The sequence below is a fragment of the Schistocerca cancellata genome, chromosome 6, assembly GCF_023864275.1.
Source record: "Schistocerca cancellata isolate TAMUIC-IGC-003103 chromosome 6, iqSchCanc2.1, whole genome shotgun sequence".
Classification (NCBI taxonomy): Eukaryota; Metazoa; Arthropoda; class Insecta; order Orthoptera; family Acrididae; genus Schistocerca; species Schistocerca cancellata.
Window position 1 is genome coordinate 707077012 of NC_064631.1, and position 20085 is coordinate 707097096.

Below are 20085 nucleotides of genomic sequence, written 5' to 3' on the forward strand. Positions count from 1 at the left end.
TATGGGACTGTGTCTGCTGCCACACAATCACAAGGAGGAAAAGGAAATGAAGGGAATGTATAGGATGGGACAGAACAGAATAGGATAGGACAGGACACTAGACGGGACGTTGTGAGACACACTTTGTCTGGATCCTCTATGTACTCGTGTACACTAATACACTTGCGGACACACTCATATATCTTCTGCAAACCATTCAAATAAAAGGTCTTCGATTTTGAGTCCAACCAAGCATTCACAGCATCAATCATTGAATCATCATTGTCAAATCATCATCCTTTGAGGTCTTCTGTTAGGTTTGGGAAAAGAAAAAAGACTGATGGGGCCAAATCCAAAGAATACGGCAGATGATGTAACAATTTGAACCCACAGTCATGCAGAGTTTCCAGTGTTGTGTCTTCTTTTGTCTCAGGATCAAAGTGGTGAACCCACTTTTTGCCCATTGTCACATACCTGCAAGAAACCTGTCTTCCTGCGCTTCAAATTAGTGGATGACTTCTTCACAACACTGCACACACTCCTGTCTCTGATCTGCATTTAAGTCTTTTGGGACCTACTGAGATGAAACTTTCCACATTCCAAAAATATCCACAACAATGTCATGAGCACACCCATGGGAGATTCCAAATTTGGTTTCAATGTACTGCAATGTTGTTCGACGATCCTGTATTGTGAATTGCAGTCATTGTTTCACCGATGACATGGTGGCGGGCCTTCCTTTCCTTGGGGCATCTTCCACACTTGTTCTTCCATGTTTGAAGTCTGACACCCAGCTTTTCACTATTGGACAAGACGGAGCACTGTCCTTAATGTGTATTCCACATGTCCTCTGCAGTTTTCTCGGGCGTCATACCCTTCAAATGAAGATATTCAATCACAGCACAGTTCTCGATTCTCTTGATATTAGCCATTTTGCTTACACTATGGTATACAACACATCCTAGCGGCAAAACTAATGAAGATGGAGCCACGAAATTTGACTTGCATACCCAAAGAGTCACCATAAAAGTAGGTGGTGGTGTTTGTGCGAGACATTAAGGTAACCATCTCGGGCTAGAAACTTTTTGACCGTCCCTCGTATATGTAATCAGCCTCTGCAACAACATGGTGAACATTATGCTCCAGGATTACACAGTCCACAGTGCTACAACCTTCTTAGATAGGACCAGATTCAACCCTCAAGTGAGGAGAGCATACCTTTTACATTGTGCTACATGGGAAGCCTTCCACAGTCTTCTTACATTGATTAAAACCCACCTGGTTGCTGCAGAATATGTGAAAGAGCAATATGGAAAATACAGTACTGGCTGTCCAATAGTTTCAAGGGATAGAAGAAACACTACAACCCAACATCAGCCACTTACACCAGAGGAGGTCAAAGTTCTACGGCTTCAGAGATTGATTGACATAGACCACAACCAGCATTCACATTATGAGTAGGACCATAGGGCTCGTCACAACTTCTGTTAAGTTGTACTACTGAACTAAAACTGTCTGAACAGCCCTCGGAAGGCCCAACGGGCAGGAACTGGTGTTACCACTGCAGCAAGGCCATTGGCATCAGTTGGACTAGTAGGGCACCAAATACCCTCTTACCTGCAAGAAATGACCAAGCTGCTGTTCTGCAAAAGTAGCCAGCCACAAGAATAACTGGCCAGAAGAGAACATCGAAGAAATGATCCAGTTCTCTGCTTTGAAGCCTACCACAGCAGGGTCACACACTGGCAACTGAGTGAACAGAAAACGGAAGCTTTAATGCCACGGCCGGATTTTCCTACTGGTGCTCTGCACTGGAGAGGAAGAAACTCTGTGTAGACTTTGCCCTCCAAGCAATGGCTTATTGTGTTAAAATCAGTGTGTAATTATCTTTGTCAGACATTCTTTGAGTTTCTTGATGTCTTTGGGGTTTTGCATGAGAGTTCAGTTTGATAGTGCAGATGCCTTGTACATCTACTCCACAATTCTATAAATAAATACTGTTAATATTTTACCTGCAACCAGTGCAAGTGTCATTCCTGCTACCTACCTAGAATCCACAAACACCTGTTACATTACATCTGCAACATCCATTTATTTGACCATGTCAGTACCTTGTACATCGAATTAGGTTCTTTGTGGGCAGACACGTTACGTGATTACCATACGCTATATCTAATATATCGTCATCACTGATGATGAATTTAGGGCTCTGAGTGCCTTTCTGAAAATTGCTCAGTCCTCACATCATGTTGACTCTAGATCGATTGCTTCCTTCTTGCACCATGTTCAGCTGCGGTTCACCCATTCCTACTAACATTGTCAAATAGTGGCATTGCTCCTGTTCAAATGTATAGTGATTCATTCATTACTCCAACCCACTTCTTTTAGCCCAACTTCATGCCCTCTTTCAAATGCTGACATCTGCTTATATTGTACAAACACATCTGTGAGGCATAGTTACTGCCCAACTGAATACACAGAACGAAATTCACAAGGACTTTATGCCTTGGTATAAACATCTCCTCTGTTTACTATCCATGCCAGCTGCACAGTGACACTGCACTACAGCATCATACATTCTAATGTGAGCCACCAAACTTTACAATTTTGCACTGTCTGTAAATACCTGTGAATATCAATTTCTGATCCATTTGCATAACTTCTTTGTGATGTGTGTGGTTTTTTTTCCTTAGAGCATATTTGGAAACAATGACTTATGAAAATAAAAAATCACATTGCATGTACTTGATAATTTATTTGTAAGATTTTATTTAAACTTTACTATGCAATTCCTCATATAAATCAGCTCGTCCCTTACCCTTGTTTTACAGCCACGGTCTTAGTACATGATCACAGAGTATAAGCATTAGTATTAGTATGGATCTGTAAGAAGTGTCATTACATATTAGCTGGGTATAACGTGGTCATTCATATTGATCACTGAGCCATTACATTTTTTATGCAAAGCAGATTGCTGAATAGCTGTCTCATTTGATGAGTATTAATTTTTGCACAAGCTTCATCCTGAAATTTATCATTGGAGGGGGGATGAGAATCATTTTGTGAATGCACTATCTCCTGTTCTAGTCAGGATGCGGGGAAATACCAGATTGTGAGGGGTACATGGTGAGCTAAGATTTTTTTTTTAGGCATAGAGTGCAGTAATGAAATAAAAGAATTTACATGAAAACTCAAAAAGGAACAGAGGAAAGTTCTCAGGCTTGAGGAAGTTTGAGAAGGGTGATAGGAAAACCCAATTTGGAGGGCAGAATTCAAACTGCACGAAAGAGTATTGTTCAGTAGTCAAGGGTTTGGGATGCATCTATGGAAGTTATGTACTCTAGGCAAATGTATGGTTTCTTTAATCAGACATGTTCACAATGGGTTTGGCCATCGTGGTGCACATAAATGTTCTAATCATTTGAAAAAATGTTATTTTAAAGGGATGTGCAAGAATGTTCGAAATGTTATCTCAACATGTGAGCTATGATGCAAAGCAAAGTGGAAGTCTTACAAAATTGAGTACACACATTATTCAATTTTGCCAAAAGAGTTGTGGTGTTCAGTAGCAATGATTTGTATGAACTGTTATCACAAGGACAAAGCGTACAGAACATTCTGGTTGTATTGGAGGTCTGTTCGAAACTTACATTACTATAGCTGATAGTTAGAGCTACAGGAAAAACAACAACGTGAATCGTGATAAATGAATATTTTACCAAAGCAGGGACACAAGTGAAACTATTGTTTGGCGATGGCCCACAATTTACACCTCAATATTTAAGGAGTTATTACAGGAATAGGGAGTAAAGAAAGTTTTGATTTCAAAATTCCACCCACCAGGCAATCCATCTGTATGGTTAATGCGAGAGCTGGGAAGGTTCTTCCAAATCTATACATTGTAGTCATGGTATTTGAAGGAATTTGAAGTGACGTACCTCAAGACAGTACTAGAGAAGCACCTAAAGAAGTTATTGGGGATGAAGCAAAAGGGAACAGATTCTGAGGGAATTTAATTGACCAAGTAAGGAGGAAGCAGACACAAGTGCTATCATTGAGATTTTTAGCAACAATTTAAAACGAGGAGCACAGGGTTTCAAACAAGAGGAAAATCAGGTGTCAGAAGTACCAAATTTCAAAGTAAGAGATGAAGTTTATATCACGTAAATAAATTGGCAAAAAAATAATGACTTTTTTTCATTTGTATGAAGGGCCTTATGAAGTCATGTTGGTGAAGCACACACATACCTTTGTGCTAAAAGACCTAATGTCTGGGAAGATTGTAGGCTTGCACAACATATGGAATTTGCTAAAAGGTGTACCAGGGCCAAAAATTAACGTAATAACACAACTTCATCCACTAATAGTTTGAAACAAGCTTTTTGCAATAGGGAGTGTGTGAGAGAGAGGAGTTAAACTATGGGGGAAATTTATGGACAGGCGAGACCAATCACCCATTTGTTATTGGGAGAAGTTAACAGGATGAAAACTGTGTTGATTTTGGATTCAAGAAGTTTGTTAGTATAATTCAGGATGTGCTAAGAGAAAACATTACTCAGAAGAGCCAAATTTTCCCAGTAGCTGGAGTATATATTAAGGATATTACTGGAAAAACAAAGTTAAGGGAAAAAAAGGTAGCATTAGTGGAGTTTTCTATAAAAAAAAAAAGAGAGTTATGTAATCAGTGTTAGTTGTTGCTAAAGTGAAGGTGAAAGTTTTCTAGGGAATGGAATGACTAGTAAAAAATTTTACATACCTTTCTAGAATATATGAAGACAGATGCTGCTATAAAGTGGAAGAAGGAACTTAGGTGCAGAATATGTGTGTGTGAACAATAGTATTTCACAACACATTGTTTACTTTTACTACTGGGTTGCTTATTATTCAGCATTAGTACCTTTGTGCTGCAGGGTGCACCCATCTGCAGGCGGTCACTCATGTTGGCAACAATGATGTGTGTCGCTATGGATCGGAGGAAATCCTCTCTGGCTTCCGGTGGCTATCTGATTTGGTGAAGACTGCCAGTCTCGCTAGAAGGTTGAAAGCAGAGCTCACCATCTGCAGCATCGTCGACAGGACTGACTGCGGACCTTTGGTACAGAGCCGAGTGGAGGGTCTGAATCAGAGGCTGAGACGGTTCTGCGACCGTGTGGGCTGCAGATTCCTCGACTTGCGCCATAGGGTGATGGAGTTTCGGGTTCCGCTGGATAGGTCAGGAGTCAACTACACGCAGCAAGCGGCTACACGGGTAGCAGGGGTTGTGTGGCGTGGACTGGGCGATTTTTTAGGTTAGATGGCCTCGGGCAAGTACAGAAAGGGCTACAGCCTCAAAGAGTGCGGGGCAAAGTCAGGACATGCAGGGACCAAGCAGCAATCGGTATTGTAATTGTAAACTGTCGAAGCTGCATTGGTAAAGTACCAGAACTTCAAGCGCTGATAGAAAGCACCGAACTGAAATCGTTATAGGTACAGAAAGCTGGCTGAAGCCAGAGATAAATTCTGCCAAAATTTTTACAAAGGCACAGACGGTGTTTAGAAAGGATAGATTACATGCAACCGGTGGTGGTGTGTTCGTTGCTGTTACTAGTAGTTTATCCTGTAGTAAAGTAGAAGTGGATAGTTCCTGTGAATTATTATGGGTGGAGGTTACACTCAACAACCGAGCTAGGTTAATAATTGGCTCCTTTTACCGACCTCCCGACTCAGCAGCATTAGTGGCAGAACAACTGAGAGTCTTAGGTGGAGATTTCAATTTATCAGATATAGATTGGGACACTGAGATGTTTAGGACGGGTGGTAGGGACAGAGCATCGAGTAACATTATACTGAGTGCACTATCCGAAAATTACCTCGAGCAATTAAACAGAGAACCGACTCGTGGAGATAACATCTTGGACCTACTGATAAACAGACCTGAACTTTTCGACTCTGTAAGTGCAGAACAGGAAATCAATGATCATAAGGCCGTTGCAGCATCTCTGAATATGGAAGTTAATAGGAATATAAAAAAAGGGAGGAAGGTTTATCTGTTTAGCAAGAGTAATAGGAGGCAGATTTCAGACTACCTAACAGATCAAAACGAAAATTTCTGTTCCGACACTGACAATGTTGAGTGTTTATGGAAAAAGTTCAAGGCAATTGTAAAATGCGTTTTACGTGCCAAGTAAAACTGTGAGGGACGGAAAAAACCCATCGTGATTCAACAACAAAGTTAGGAAACTACTGCGAAAGCAAAGAGAGCTTCACTCCAAGTTTAAACGCAGCCAAAACCTCTCAGACAAACAGAAGCTAAACGATGTCTAAGTTAGCGTAAGGAGGGCTATGCGTGAAGTGTTCAGTGAATTCGAAAGTAAAATTCTATGTACCGACTTGACAGAAAATCCTAGGAAGTTCTGGTCTTACGTTAAATCAGTAAGTGGCTCGAAACAGCATATCCAGACACTCCGGGATGATGATGGCATTGAAACAGAGGATGACATGCGTAAAGCCGGAAATACTAAACACCTTTTTCCAAAGCTGTTTCACAGAGGAAGACCGCACTGCAGTTCCTTCTCTAAATCCTCGCACAAACGAATAAATGGCTGACATCGAAATAAGTGTCCAAGGAATAGAAAAGTAACTGGAATCACTCAACAGAGGAAAGTCCACTGGACCTGACGAGATACCAATTCGATTCTACACAGAGTACGCGAAAGAATTTGCCCCCCTTCTAACAGCCTTGTACCGCAAGTCTCTAGAGGAACAGAAGGTTCCAAATGATTGGAAAAGAGCACAGGTAGTCCCAGTCTTCAAGAAGGGTCGTCGAGCAGATGTGCAAAACTATAGACCTATATCTCTGAGGAGGATCTGTTGTAGAATTTTAGGACATGTTTTTTGCTCACGTATCATGTCGTTAAAGGAGAAAATATAAAAATGCAGTAAATGAAGCAGGCAAAAAGGAATACAAACGTCTCAAAAATGAGATCGACAGGAAGTGCAAAATGGCTAAGCAGGGATGGCTAGAGGACAAATGTAAGGATGTAGAGGCTTATCTCACTAGGGGTCACATAGATACTGCCTACAGGAAAATTAAAGAGACCTTTGGAGATAAGAGAACCACTTGTATGAACATCAAGAGCTCAGATGGAAACCCAGTTCTAAGCAAAGAAGGGAAAGCAGAAAGGTGGAAGGAGTATATAGAGGGTCTATACAAGGGCGATGTACTTGAGGACAATATTATGGAAATGGAAGAGGATGTAGATGAAGATGAAATGGGAGATACGATACTGCGTGAAGAGTTTGACAGAGCACTGAAAGACCTGAGCCGAAACAAGGCCCCCGGAATAGACAACATTCCATTGGAACTACTGATGGCCTTGGGAGAGCCAGTCCTGACAAAACTGTACCATCTGGTGAGCAAAATGTATGAAACAGGCGAAATACCCTCAGACTTCAAGAAGAATATAATAATTCCAATCCCAAAGAAAGCAGGTGTTGACAGATGTGAAAATTACCGAACTATCAGTTTAATAAGCCACAGCTGCAAAATACTAACACGAATTCTTTACAGACGAATGGAAAAACTAGTAGAAGCCGACCTCGGGGAAGATCAGTTTGGATTCCGTAGAAATACTGGAACACGTGATGCAATACTGACCTTACGGCATATCTTAGAAGAAAGATTAAGGAAAGGCAAACCTACGTTTCTAGCATTTGTAGACTTAGAGAAAGCTTTTGACAATGTTGACTGGAATACTCTCTTTCAAATTCTAAAGGTGGCAGGGGTAAAATACAGGGAGCGAAAGGCTATTTACAATTTGTACAGAAACCAGATGGCAGTTATAAGAGTCGAGGGACATGATAGGGAAGCAGTGGTTCAGAAGGGAGTAAGACAGGGTTGTAGCCTCTCCCCGATGTTATTCAATCTGTATATTGAGCAAGCAGTAAAGGAAACAAAAGAAAAATTCGGAGTAGGTATTAAAATCCATGGAGAAGAAATAAAAACTTTGAGGTTCGCCGATGACATTGCAATTCCGTCAGAGACAGCAAACGACTTGGAAGGCGTTCAGTACAGTTCCGCACTGTCGCCTGTAAACAAAGTAAGAGCCTACAGAATATCAGACCAGCTGTGTGGCTGGATTGAAGAGTTTTTAGCAAACAGAACACAGTATGTTGTTATCAATGGAGAGACGTCTACAGACGTTAAAGTAACCTCTGGCGTGCCACAGGGGAGTGTTATGGGACCATTCCTTTTCACAATATACATAAATGACCTAGTAGATAGTGTCGGAAGTTCCATGCGGCTTTTCGCGGATGATGCTGTAGTATACAGAGAAGTTGCAGCATTAGAAAATTGTAGCGAACTGCAGGAAGATCTGCAGCGGATAGACACTTGGTGCAGGGAGTGGCAACTGACCCTTAACACAGACAAATGTAATGTATTGCGAATACATAGAAAGAAGGATCCTTTATTGTATGATTATATGATAGCGGAACAAACACTGGTAGCAGTTACTTCTGTAAAATATCAGAGTAGGCGTGCGTGACGATTTGAAGTGGAGTGATCATATAAAATTAATTGTTGGTAAGGCGGGTGCCAGGTTGAGATTCATTGGGAGAGTCCTTAGAAAATGTAGTCCATCAACGAAGGAGGTGGCTTACAAAACACTCGTTCGACCTATACTTGAGTATTGCTCGTCAGTGTGGGATCCGTACCAGATCGGGTTGACGGAGGAGATAGAGAAGATCCAAAGAAGAGCGGCGCGTTTCGTCACAGGGTTATCTGGTAACCGTGATAGCATTACGGAGATGTTTAGCAAACTCAAGTGGCAGACTCTGCAAGAGAGGCGCTCTGCATCGCGGTGTAGCTTGCTCGCTAGGTTTCGAGAGGGTGCGTTTCTGGATGAGGTATCGAATATATTGCTTCCCCCTACTTATACCTCCCGAGGAGATCACGAATGTAAAATTAGAGAGATTCGAGAGCGCACGGAGGCTTTCAGACAGTCGTTCTTCCCACGAACCATACGTGACTGGAACAAAAAAGGGAGGTAATGACAGTGGCACGTAAATTGCCCTCCACCACACACCGTTGGGTGGCTTGCGGAGTATAAATGTAGATGTAGACTGTTTATTATCTTTTGTGTGTTTTACAGTATGAATGGACCTCTCAACTAGATGAGACTTTCAAATACTAATTGTTACCTGTTGATGTGAACTTTGTTAACAGAGGAATGTTCATTAATGATCAAAAGAATTCATGCTTTTTCCTTTGACATGTGGACTAGCTCAAAAGAGATAGTGGCTGATGAAAGTGTCAACTAAATTATTAACAATGCTGGAAAATTGCTTGTATATTTTCTGGTTAACTTAGTTAAATTATATACTTTAGGCAAAAACAATGTTTAACTTGTGTACCAGATTGATTAGCATAGATAACAGATATTAAATAAAAATGTTAAATGTAATAAATGACCTTCCTGATGCTTTTTACCTGTATTTAAATGTGGTATTTTGCATGAAAAAGTTATCGGAGATGAAACAAAGCAAATTTTTTATGTTTTAGACATAGATGTAAGATGTAGATGACTGTCTCAAGTAATATAATAGCTAATGGAGTTACTTAACTTCATGAGCACTGAAGAAAATCTGAATTTGTGGAGGCAATGTGTAATGCAGGAGAAAAAATAAAAAATCTTCAGGAAATTCTATATGTATATTTTCTGAAAAATTTCTATATATATATTTTCTGAAATCTAGAGACTGTAGTTAGGTACACTACAAAGCCAGCATGCAAATTTAAAAAAGCAAAAAAACACCATGTTATTTACTTTTGGATACAGGTTGTTGGTCAGGTGACAGTTCTTTTAGATATTTACTATGTACAGTATTTTTTTCACCTCATGGACAACGTGTGAGAGATATTACAACCTTATTCCACATTTTGTGTACTTAGCCCCTCCCACCATCACACCCATTTTTCCTCTTATTATGGCTACAGTAACATGATACTAACTTGTATCCATCTGGGCACACCTGTTCAATTTCTGTGACTTCCAGATTCTCTTTTATGCATATTGTTTCTGCGGAACTACCTTTAGATGTTAGAGTGCCTTGTACTGATATGAGAAACTCTTTTTCTCTAATAAACTTCTTATGTTTTGATGGAAAAGTCCAAGTGCATAATGATTTTTAACCTTCATAATGTCTAAGCTGCCATCTATTATCACAACTGCCTCTATAGTTATTTAACAAATCTGTCTTCAGGAAAAATTTATCCTAAAAGAAGACCTAATGAAAATATTGGAAATCACAGGGATTGGACGGTGTGTGTGGTGCAACCATCTGAGGGGCGACACATTAGTCACCTCCATATGTGATCATCCCAATCTATCAAGTGACTCACAAAACACTGCATTTATGCATTCAATAGAAGACTTCACCCACGGTGCATCATATCGCTCAGAATGAAATGATTTTCACATTATTGTAATGAGCATTCTCTAGTGTCATCGTAAACCCTTTTTGTCAGTGTGTACAATTCTCTGGTGTTCTGGCCACTATTGCAAATGGTCTTCCTCAAAGCGCCCCCAAACTGGCAAATAGACAAAGGCTACTCTTCAGTGATTTGGTTGGTAAGCACTCCATCTGCACTTCCTGGATCTTTCCACTGTGAGATTGTCACACATGTGTGGATGTCAGTTTCAATCAGACAATGAAGTGCATGAGTGGGTGCAGTTGTGGATTCATCATCAGCCAAATGCATTTTACGAAACAGATTGATCGTCTCATTTTCTAGTGGGATAAATGTCATAATGTGTGATGGTTAATACTGAATGGTCCCATGGTGGCGGGTACTCAGTTTTCATTTGACTGCCCCTCATACCAGATAAGCTTTCAGTTTTAATATCAGCTGCTCTGCCACCACATAGTGACGCAATATCCAAACTACAGAAAAGCACAAGGCGAGCCACATATCCATTCAAGCTGGTAGATTCGCAGCACCCAACATGAAAAAGGTGTAAGCAGTCTTCACACTGTCTCACTAGTCTGCAGCAGTTTCCACAATTGTTCATTGTGATCTTTTATTATTTTAAGATAGATTATTATTTAGCAGTTTGTGTTCAATGAAAAATTCTGATTATACAACTTTTAGTGGTACTGTTTAATAAAAACAATTGACTCAAGATACATGTCTGAAATTTATAAGAAACTTAAGTATATGATATGCAAATGTTGCTAAATTAGTTGAATGTTTGGTGTCTCCTTTATGTGATATGATTACTACTAGGTGTGCACATTGAGACCTAATTAAGACACATTCACTACAGAAGTAAAAAATGAACAAACTCGATGGGAACACAGTGTTCTTTTTATCGTCGAAATTGATAAAGAGCTCACACCTGCATAAACGTTTAAAATTCCAACTATTGCTTACAACACTACAGTACATACTTAGCTTTATTGTCCTTGCAACTCAACTATTACCACTATCTGACAACGTAAGTTCCAAAAATACAAGCATGCTAACACTTATACAGCTGCACTTAAACTTTACCAATAGTTAACTATCACTTCCACAGCAGCCTCCCCCCCCCCCCTCCCAAAAAAAAGGCATCCCCTGTTAGACCTGTATGATACAGGTCCCACACACTGGAGCAATATTCTAGGATGGGTTGCACGAGTGCTTTGTAAGCCACATTTCCTCAACTTATGTTACAAACCTATTTGCTGCTTATCTTGATTTGTTTACAGGACTGTGAAGTCAGAATCTCTGCTGTTAGAAATCACACACTTCTATATTAAAAATACGGCTACAAAAATGAGAATTCAATGTTTATAAAAATTTAATTTGCATTTAGAAAAACACAATAAATATGGCATGTGCTTACAATAACTGCACCATACCAGATCTTTTTTAAAAATTATTACAGTTTTTAAAAGCATGTCACCATAAAATACCAACAACCTGAAATATAACTTGTTATAAAAGCATATCATTTAAAAATTTAATGTCAGTTACTTGACATTGTGAAATGTACATATGTAACAAAACAATGGATCAGAATTTATAAGGCAACAAAAATCTGTAAAGAAATAAAAAATAACTGTAACCTATTGAAGAGAAGTAGAGAATTGTTACAAACTAAGTTACTGCACTCATGGGTAATGTGATATTGCAACTCTACTCCACATACACTGAAAGAATATGCTGATCCTAATCTGTAATACAGTAATGGCAAAACCTATGACAATCATGGCTATTATTACTTTTATTTGCTGTTAGCAGCTTCATAATTTTTTTATTCTGAGTTAAATTCATTTATGTTTAGCACAATAAATTTTTAAATATGGAAAATGATGTTCTTTGACTTTACTCACTTTGCCTTTTCTGCAAAGACTGCTTAACAACTTACAAAAGTCAGGTAAAAAAATTAGCCACCTCAAATAAAATTATAAACCACAAATCAGATAAAAAACCTACATCACATTAAAATAGTATGTAAATATTCAATTTTTATTCATATCTCACTAAAGATTATGTAGGAATTATATGTTGCTTATAATAATGAGAAAGTCAACATGAGATTTAAATCAAACAAGTGTAACTTCAAACTGCTTTATAATCTGTAGTTTTTTTTTCCAGGTACACGATAATGGAATATAAAAATATCTGGGACAGCAAACTTGTCACAATTAACGTTTAGAAAATAGCTGTCAAGAGGGATGATGTAGCACAAAATCATTTTGCTTTTCTATAATATTTGGCAGGCACCTAGAAATGCTACCAACGGATTACTTGTGATACAGCAAATTACCATTTGACAAAGCTCTCACTTTACCTTCATCAAAAAATAGCTTTCACACATTTTAGTTATTTTAAACATGTTTTCAAATACACCAGCTGATTTCAACTTCACCATAATTATTCATGGTTACCAGTAATACCAAAAGACAGTAAAACAACAATACACAAGAAGGCACTGATTCAATGACTAGAATGTGTTGTTCCACCTGCTGGACTTGTCGAAATAGAACTATATTATTACAAATCTTAAGTTGGATACTTAAGAGTGATGCACCAGCAACTGTGTCTCGGATACGGTTTCTTACACAAATCCACTTCTTCCATCAAGTTAGCACACAACTTTTGACACAAGAGGACATCAACACACAACAAAATTTGTTATTACACTGTAAAATATGTAATAGTTACTAAATTACTGGTACATATACAATGAGCAGCATAAAATGATTTTTGCAATAATTCGTTTCACTATAGTTTATCTCTTTTGTTGCCATGAAATTATAAATTCACAATTCAGTTCGTCTGACTAGAGCTGGAGAGAGAGAGAGAGAGAGAGAGAGAGAGAGAGAGAGAGAGAGAGAGAGAGAGAGGGGGGGGGGGGAGGGGGGGAGGAAGTAGAAAGGATGAAGGGGGCAGCTTTTCTCTTACTTTGCACTTATCTACAGTGGAATTGCTGAAAAACGTTGGGGCATAATTCCATGCCTCCAGGATAAAATAATAACAAATTATATGTTCCATTTCACATAAATGAATAACAAACTTTTTTGTGAGTTTTAACTTACTTTTAACTTCTTGTTTTAAAGCATGAAGGTTTAGACCACCAATACTGTAAAATTACCCAGGGCTTACAGGTCTTAACAGAATGAGATGAGTGCACACAACATAACCACTGTGGCAACTAAAACTCACATAATACTTTGAGTCCCGTGTAGGCCTATATATTACAATGGATGGAATTTACAAACATCAATAACAAGAATTGTGCTTTTATAGTCTTCAGAAGTTCCTTTTTGTAAATAATTTGCAGAGAACTATAAAAATAATTTAAAAAATGACTAGCAAAAATATAAATGTAAGACTTTTTCCTTCAATATTAGACTTTGCAGTCTCATGCTCAGCAAGTTAATGCCCACATCACCAAAACCTCCAACATTTTGAAGAAAAATGCAACAAACATTTTAATGTCAAGATTGCAGGGTAATAAGATGAAGTCTTTCAGTTTCTGCCTTCAGCAGCATCAGTGTGTTTTCTATTTTGTCAGTGATAACTTTTCTTGCCTCCTGTGGAGGGACATTACTTTCTCTGAGACCATGCAGCATATTTCTGAAATCAATAGGTTTACCAAAATTTAATGTCACTTTCTTTCCCATTCGTAAAATGTAGGGTGGAGTGTTTGGCAATATGTTATCCATTCCAATATGGCACATCGGAATAACAAGTGGAAGTTTTGGGCATTCATATATCAGACGGCCAATACCCCATTTCAATCTCATGTATTCTTTGGCCATATTAACACGTCCTTCTGGAAACACATGAATCCAGTTGCCCTTTGACAGTTGCTCCAGACAAAAATCTAATGCTTGCTGAAACAATTAATTTAGAGCATTAGTTGTCAACATATTATATCTACCAAAAAAAAAGCAACATCAATCATGTATGTACAGACCTGATATACACCTTTCCCTCTAACTACAGGTACACATTTTCCCAACATAAAAAAGTATGAATGAAACATATTTGTGAAGCATATGTCGTGTGCCGCCAAGGACCATCTCATAATTTCACGATTCAGTAAATGCTTCAAGCCTAAACAACCTGAAATACAAAATATTTAGTTATGAATACCCTGCAAATGCATGATCAGATAAAGTCATTCACAAGCTTTAATCTTATGAAGGCCGTGCTTAAGAACAATTAAAATACAAAGTGGTGTGCATTATATGGGAACTCCAAGAATAAAACAAGGTGTCTAAAGTAAAATTAAACAAAAATGGTGAGGAAAGCGTACGTACTTCCATGGCATGGACACTAAGACACTTTACACAGGAAAAAAATATCTTTCAAGTTCATTGGTTCTACTCAAAATGGGGTGCAAGTATTGGAAATGAATATTAGTTTTGGAGATAATACTACATGTTTCTACACTGTACACAAGTTGTTTATAGGGGATCATAATACACAAGCTCGTTGTACTGACAGTTTGCAGCCACCAGCAGGATATATCTTGAGCGTCATAAAGCACCTAGCAATAGTTTAGTTAGTGAAAATCTTGTATGCTGGGTGCCCTGCAGCTTGTAAGTATTAGTTAAAAAACACCATCAGCTGCATATGAAAATATGTAATTGTCAGGCCAGTATCTGGACACACAGCTGACCATCAGTAAGATATAATGGCTCATAATGTATAGCAAGATGTCTTTCACCAAGTTTTACTAAGGTTGCGCACGGTTAACTGGAGAGATTGTTGGTGGAGGTTTTAGTGTTGATTTTTTTGCCAGAAAACTATACGGCACCTAGTGTTGTTGATAGTCAGCTTCGGATTTACTGTGGAAAACAATAAAATTCCCTACAAGGTTTGAAGGACATAGTGCAACAGCTACTGACAGTTTTATTTTAGACCCAACAAACCGCAGTGATTTAGCTAAAACTGATAGTCAGCTGTTTATCTGATCTTGATGGTCAAATGTTAGCAATAAAATATCCTGATCATTTAGATATAGGTCATAGATGAAAGGCATTGTATCACAGAATCATCAACAATGTTTAAAGAGAATTTACATTAAGAATGATGAGGAATTATATATTAAACATAGAGTGTTGATGAAAAATTGAACTCTTTCTTAAAAATATTCCTACAGCTCTTTTGGTCTTGTTTTCCCTTAAAAACAACCAAAATTAAAATAAAACAGAAACAAGAATAATGGATGAATAACTTTTGGTATTAAAGTGTGTATTGCTAGAAGGAGCGAACTCTTTCTAATCCAGAGGACAAGGCGTACTTGAGACTTTAAATTTCAAAATATAAAACATTACAAGAATAAAGAAAAATTATTCAGAACATTATTAAACAAAAAACAAACAAGAATGGTGACTGAAATGAAATGAAGCACCCCAGATAAAAGTTTCAACAGGAACAGTGACACTTTCAAAGCATTGACCACCAAATTCCATAATTACTTCCAGTAAACACTGCAGTCAGTAGTAAACTACTGAATGTGGGTTCCTGTACATACTGCATGCACAACCATCAGACATTAGTTTAAGAACTACAATAACTGACAAGGAGAAGGTGAGAAAAAGCCAACCAATTAGAGTTGTATTACTCATGTTTGGCAGGTCACATGTGTACCACCTAAACTGAAGGGTTAATATATTTTGGTTTACAACCCCCCACCCCCCTTCATCTTAGAGAAAATTGCATTTAAATTCATGATGTACATTCAACTCAAAATTGACAGGATCAACAGACAATTGAACTCATTATTATATATGGCACCCACAAATGGGTATTATCAGAGAAATCAAGAATGAAAACTTTTATGTCTACTGCTTATATACCCATAAAGCTAACAACACCCTTCAATGAAAGCAGGGCAAGCCAAGCATCCAAGGCGCTTGGGTGGAAAGTGGAGGATCTGTTTTTGATTCCTACATGTACTCCGCAGTTTCTTTTCCTAGCATATTTTTCTCCATATTGAAACTGATGGGAATATGAGGTTTAATAAGATAAGTAAATCAATTAGGAAGTAACAAGATATGTAAATAATTTTTTTAAATTATTTGGATCAGTAAAGAATTAAAATTTTAATCCTGGTTGTTTTAAAATTGCTCTTTTATTCACTCCACTCCTCAAATTTCTTAGAACAACTGGTTGGAAACAGAAAAAGTAAATATATTTGTGGCACCATCAACATCTAAGGCAATTAAATTATTTTTTCCCCGAGATTCAGTGGAATAGAGACTTAAATTACATTTAAAAATGTTTGTTTTTCAGTAATTAATTTTGATGTGTACCATGCATAGGATAACGTTGCCTGAAAAACTGGCACTCAAAGTTGATAATGAATGATACTATGGGTTGTTACCGTGTGCACACTGCTGCGCAATATCTGCTGGCTTTTCAAGAGCAAATTGTAATTATGATGCCTCTAAATTAAGTTTTAACTTGCTGATAAATTTTAACAACGCAGTTTGACAATATTACTTCTACTGTGCAAGTTTGGTGACCCGTTTAATCTATAAACATGTCATTATAGGCTATATGACAGTATTAGCTCATCCACCTCAAGAAATGAATATGACACAAAACTTATCAGCAATGTAAAGTTTTGAAACATTTTCAAGATATATTTTGTAAATTGTGCAAAACATCTTAAGAGTCCTTCATTTTAGATGATACACAAGTGATCTGCCATGATCTGCCAATTGTGAGCCAAACCGGTTGGATGTGTCCGAGGCCTTCACCTTGTAAGCACATTACAAAAGAAAAATGGAATAATTCATCTGGTTACCACAGCATTTCTCAAGGAATGTTAAAATCTTGTGTTGATTTAATAGGATTACTCCTACATTATCTTTGTAAACAATCAATGACTTCGGGAATATTTCTTGACAGGCTCAAATATGCTGTGGTAAAAAGTGGAAGTGGCCTAAGATGATTACTGACTCATTTAAATGAGCAGAATTTGTTAACTTCCTTCTTTCAGTTTGGCCTTTGTAAAGGCTACACAACAGAGAAAGCAATGCACCACCTCAAAAACTAAATGCTAAAAAAGCTAAACAAGTAAAATTAAGCTGTTAATTCTGTGGCCTCGCCAAATCCTTAGCTGTGTGGATCACAGGATTCTACTCTGCACACTAAGGTGTTACAGCATTAACAGCGTATCTCCTGCATAGATGCAGTTTTACATTCATAACAGAAAACAATGGGTCTCATTAACAGACTTTATCTCAGGCATGAAAACAACTGCAGAATGGGAGAATATAACATTTGGAATGCCACAGGGATTGGTACCGGGTCCACTCCAATTTTTAAATTGTGTAATGATCTTCCAATAACTTTAAAGGCAGTTCATGAACTATAATGTTTGCTGACAGCAAAAGTGTATTAATTAAGGTTCCAAATACAATCTTGGCAGACAAAGCTCAGATGAAAGCTGAACATGCCAGTCAGTTATTTAAACAAATTAACTTCATCTCACCACAATGGTCAGGGGCCCGCAGCTTCTTGTTCTTCTACCTCAGTGCCTTTCCTTCCAATAGGTGTCTGATCTCTGCTTCAGCAGTGAGACGGCTGCATTTAGGAGATAGCACATTGCAACAGTATTTTCCATGTGGCATATTTTCCATGCAGCACCCTTGGCTGCTTCACCTGTGGTCTCATATCCCTGCAATTCTCACATGCCCTTGTACCCAGCAAAATGACACCTTCTTCACCTTCCTCTGTAAAGAATGAAGGGTGACCTCAGAGGGCTTGCGAATCCACTTGGTACATAAAATAGATAATTTGAAGGGGACCTAGGAAATTTAAGAGGGCGAGAAATTAGTCACATGATTAAATAAAATTCTTTGAACCTTGTCCATCATTATTTAGATAACTTCTCTTTTCTCTGGACACGCTGACTGTAATTCCTGTGAAGGTATCTATCCGTGTGAGTTGGCTTTCTGCAGACTTTATGTCCTAAAGTTTTGTCAGGATTTCTAAGTACTTTTACATCTAAAAATGAAATTTGACCTACACATTCTCTTTTTCCCAGTGAACTTAATATGAGAAATTCAAAAACCAAAGAAACAACTTAAACAACTTTAACAGGAAAGAAGGATTGAAACTAGACAAGAGGGTGCTCCACTACTAAGGTTATTAGTGCCCAGTCACAAATGTGGTAAAACTCAAGGGGGGAGGGGGGGAGGGAGAACAACAACAGAAAGTTCTTACAAAGACACAGATAAAATAATTAAAAGAGTTAGATGTCTTTGGACAAGTCTGTCAAAGTAATAAAACGAAGAACACGAGCAGCTGCTCGAGCGTCATCAGCTAAAATTTCCTGTAAGGTAGATGGCAGAGACAGGACAACACGAGATTGATTAAAACGAGGACACGACAATAAAACATGGTGCACTGTCAATGCATGACCACAAGGGCACTGCGAGGCGGGGTCACCAGATAGCAGGTAGCGGTGGTGGTGGCTAAACCGGCAGTGCCCAATCCGTAACCTGGCCAAAACGACCTCCACACGCCGAGAGGGTCGGGAGGAGGTTGTCCAAGATGTTGGGAACGGTTTTATGGCCCGGAGCTTATTTTCTTGAAGTGACGACCAAGTATCCCACCATAATGACACAAAACTCTTACAAACAACCCCACTAATGTCAGACGATGGAACACAAAGGGAGGCTGGCCAAGGCAGGAGGACTGCAGCCTCATTTCCAGGCACTCCTACATGGCCTGGAACCCACATAAAGCAAACAGGAGAGCCATCATCAGCAAAAGAATGGTGGGATTGCTGGATCTGTTGCACCAAGGGATGGACCGGATATGGAGCTCCAAGGCTCTGAAGAGCACTGAGTGAATCAGAGCAGAGTACATACGGAGAATGGTGGTGGCGCCAGACATACTGAACGGCCTTAGAGAGAGCAAAAAGCTCGGCTGTAAAGCTGGAACACTGGACGAGGAGCCGGTATTTAAAGGTGACGTCCCCGACGACAAAGGCACAGCCAACACCATCGTCAGTTTTGGAGCCATCAGTGTAAATAAAGGTGTTACTGGTGAGTCGCGCACGAAGTTCGACAAACCGTGAGCAATACACTGCATCCGGACTACCATTCTTCGGGAGCGAGCTGAGGTCAAGATGAATGTGAACCGGAGCCTGGAGCCAAGGTGGTGTCGGGCTCTCATCCTCTCTGAAGGTGGTAGGGAGGGCAAAATCCAATTGTCGAAGCAGGCGACGAAAGCGGACTTCAGGGGGCAGCAGGGCAGACACATACAACCCATACTGACAGTCGAGAGAATCGTCGAAGAAGGACTGATAAGAGGGGTGGTCGGGCATTAACAACAGCCAGCAGGCATACCGACAAATCAGTACGTTGCGCCGGTAGGTCAATGGTAATTCGGCAGCTTCAGCATAAAGACTCTCGACGGGACTAGTATAGAATGCTCCGGTCGCAAGACGTAACCCCTGATGATGGATGGAGTTGAGATGGCGTAAGAGGGATGGCCGAACAGACAAGGCTCCCATAATCCAGCTTTGATTGGACTATGGACCAATATAAGCGAAGCAGGACAGTGCGATCCGCTCCCCAAGATGAACCACTAACCGTCTTCTCTTC

At 39.1% G+C, this 20085-nt stretch overlaps 1 protein-coding gene across 1 annotated transcript in view; it reads right to left on the minus strand.

Annotated features, from left to right (window-relative positions):
- Positions 1–11783: 11783 nt before the first annotated feature.
- LOC126191323 (tafazzin) overlaps positions 11784–20085 on the minus strand; it is a 35001-nt gene continuing 26699 nt past the window's right edge. Inside the window, exons 3-4 of the mRNA XM_049932152.1 lie at positions 14430–14578; positions 11784–14346 (exon numbers count right to left, since the gene is read on the minus strand). Of these exons, the coding sequence (XP_049788109.1) occupies positions 13948–14346; positions 14430–14578 (548 nt within the window). The 3' untranslated portion in view covers positions 11784–13947. The remainder of the gene's footprint in view (positions 14347–14429; positions 14579–20085) is intronic.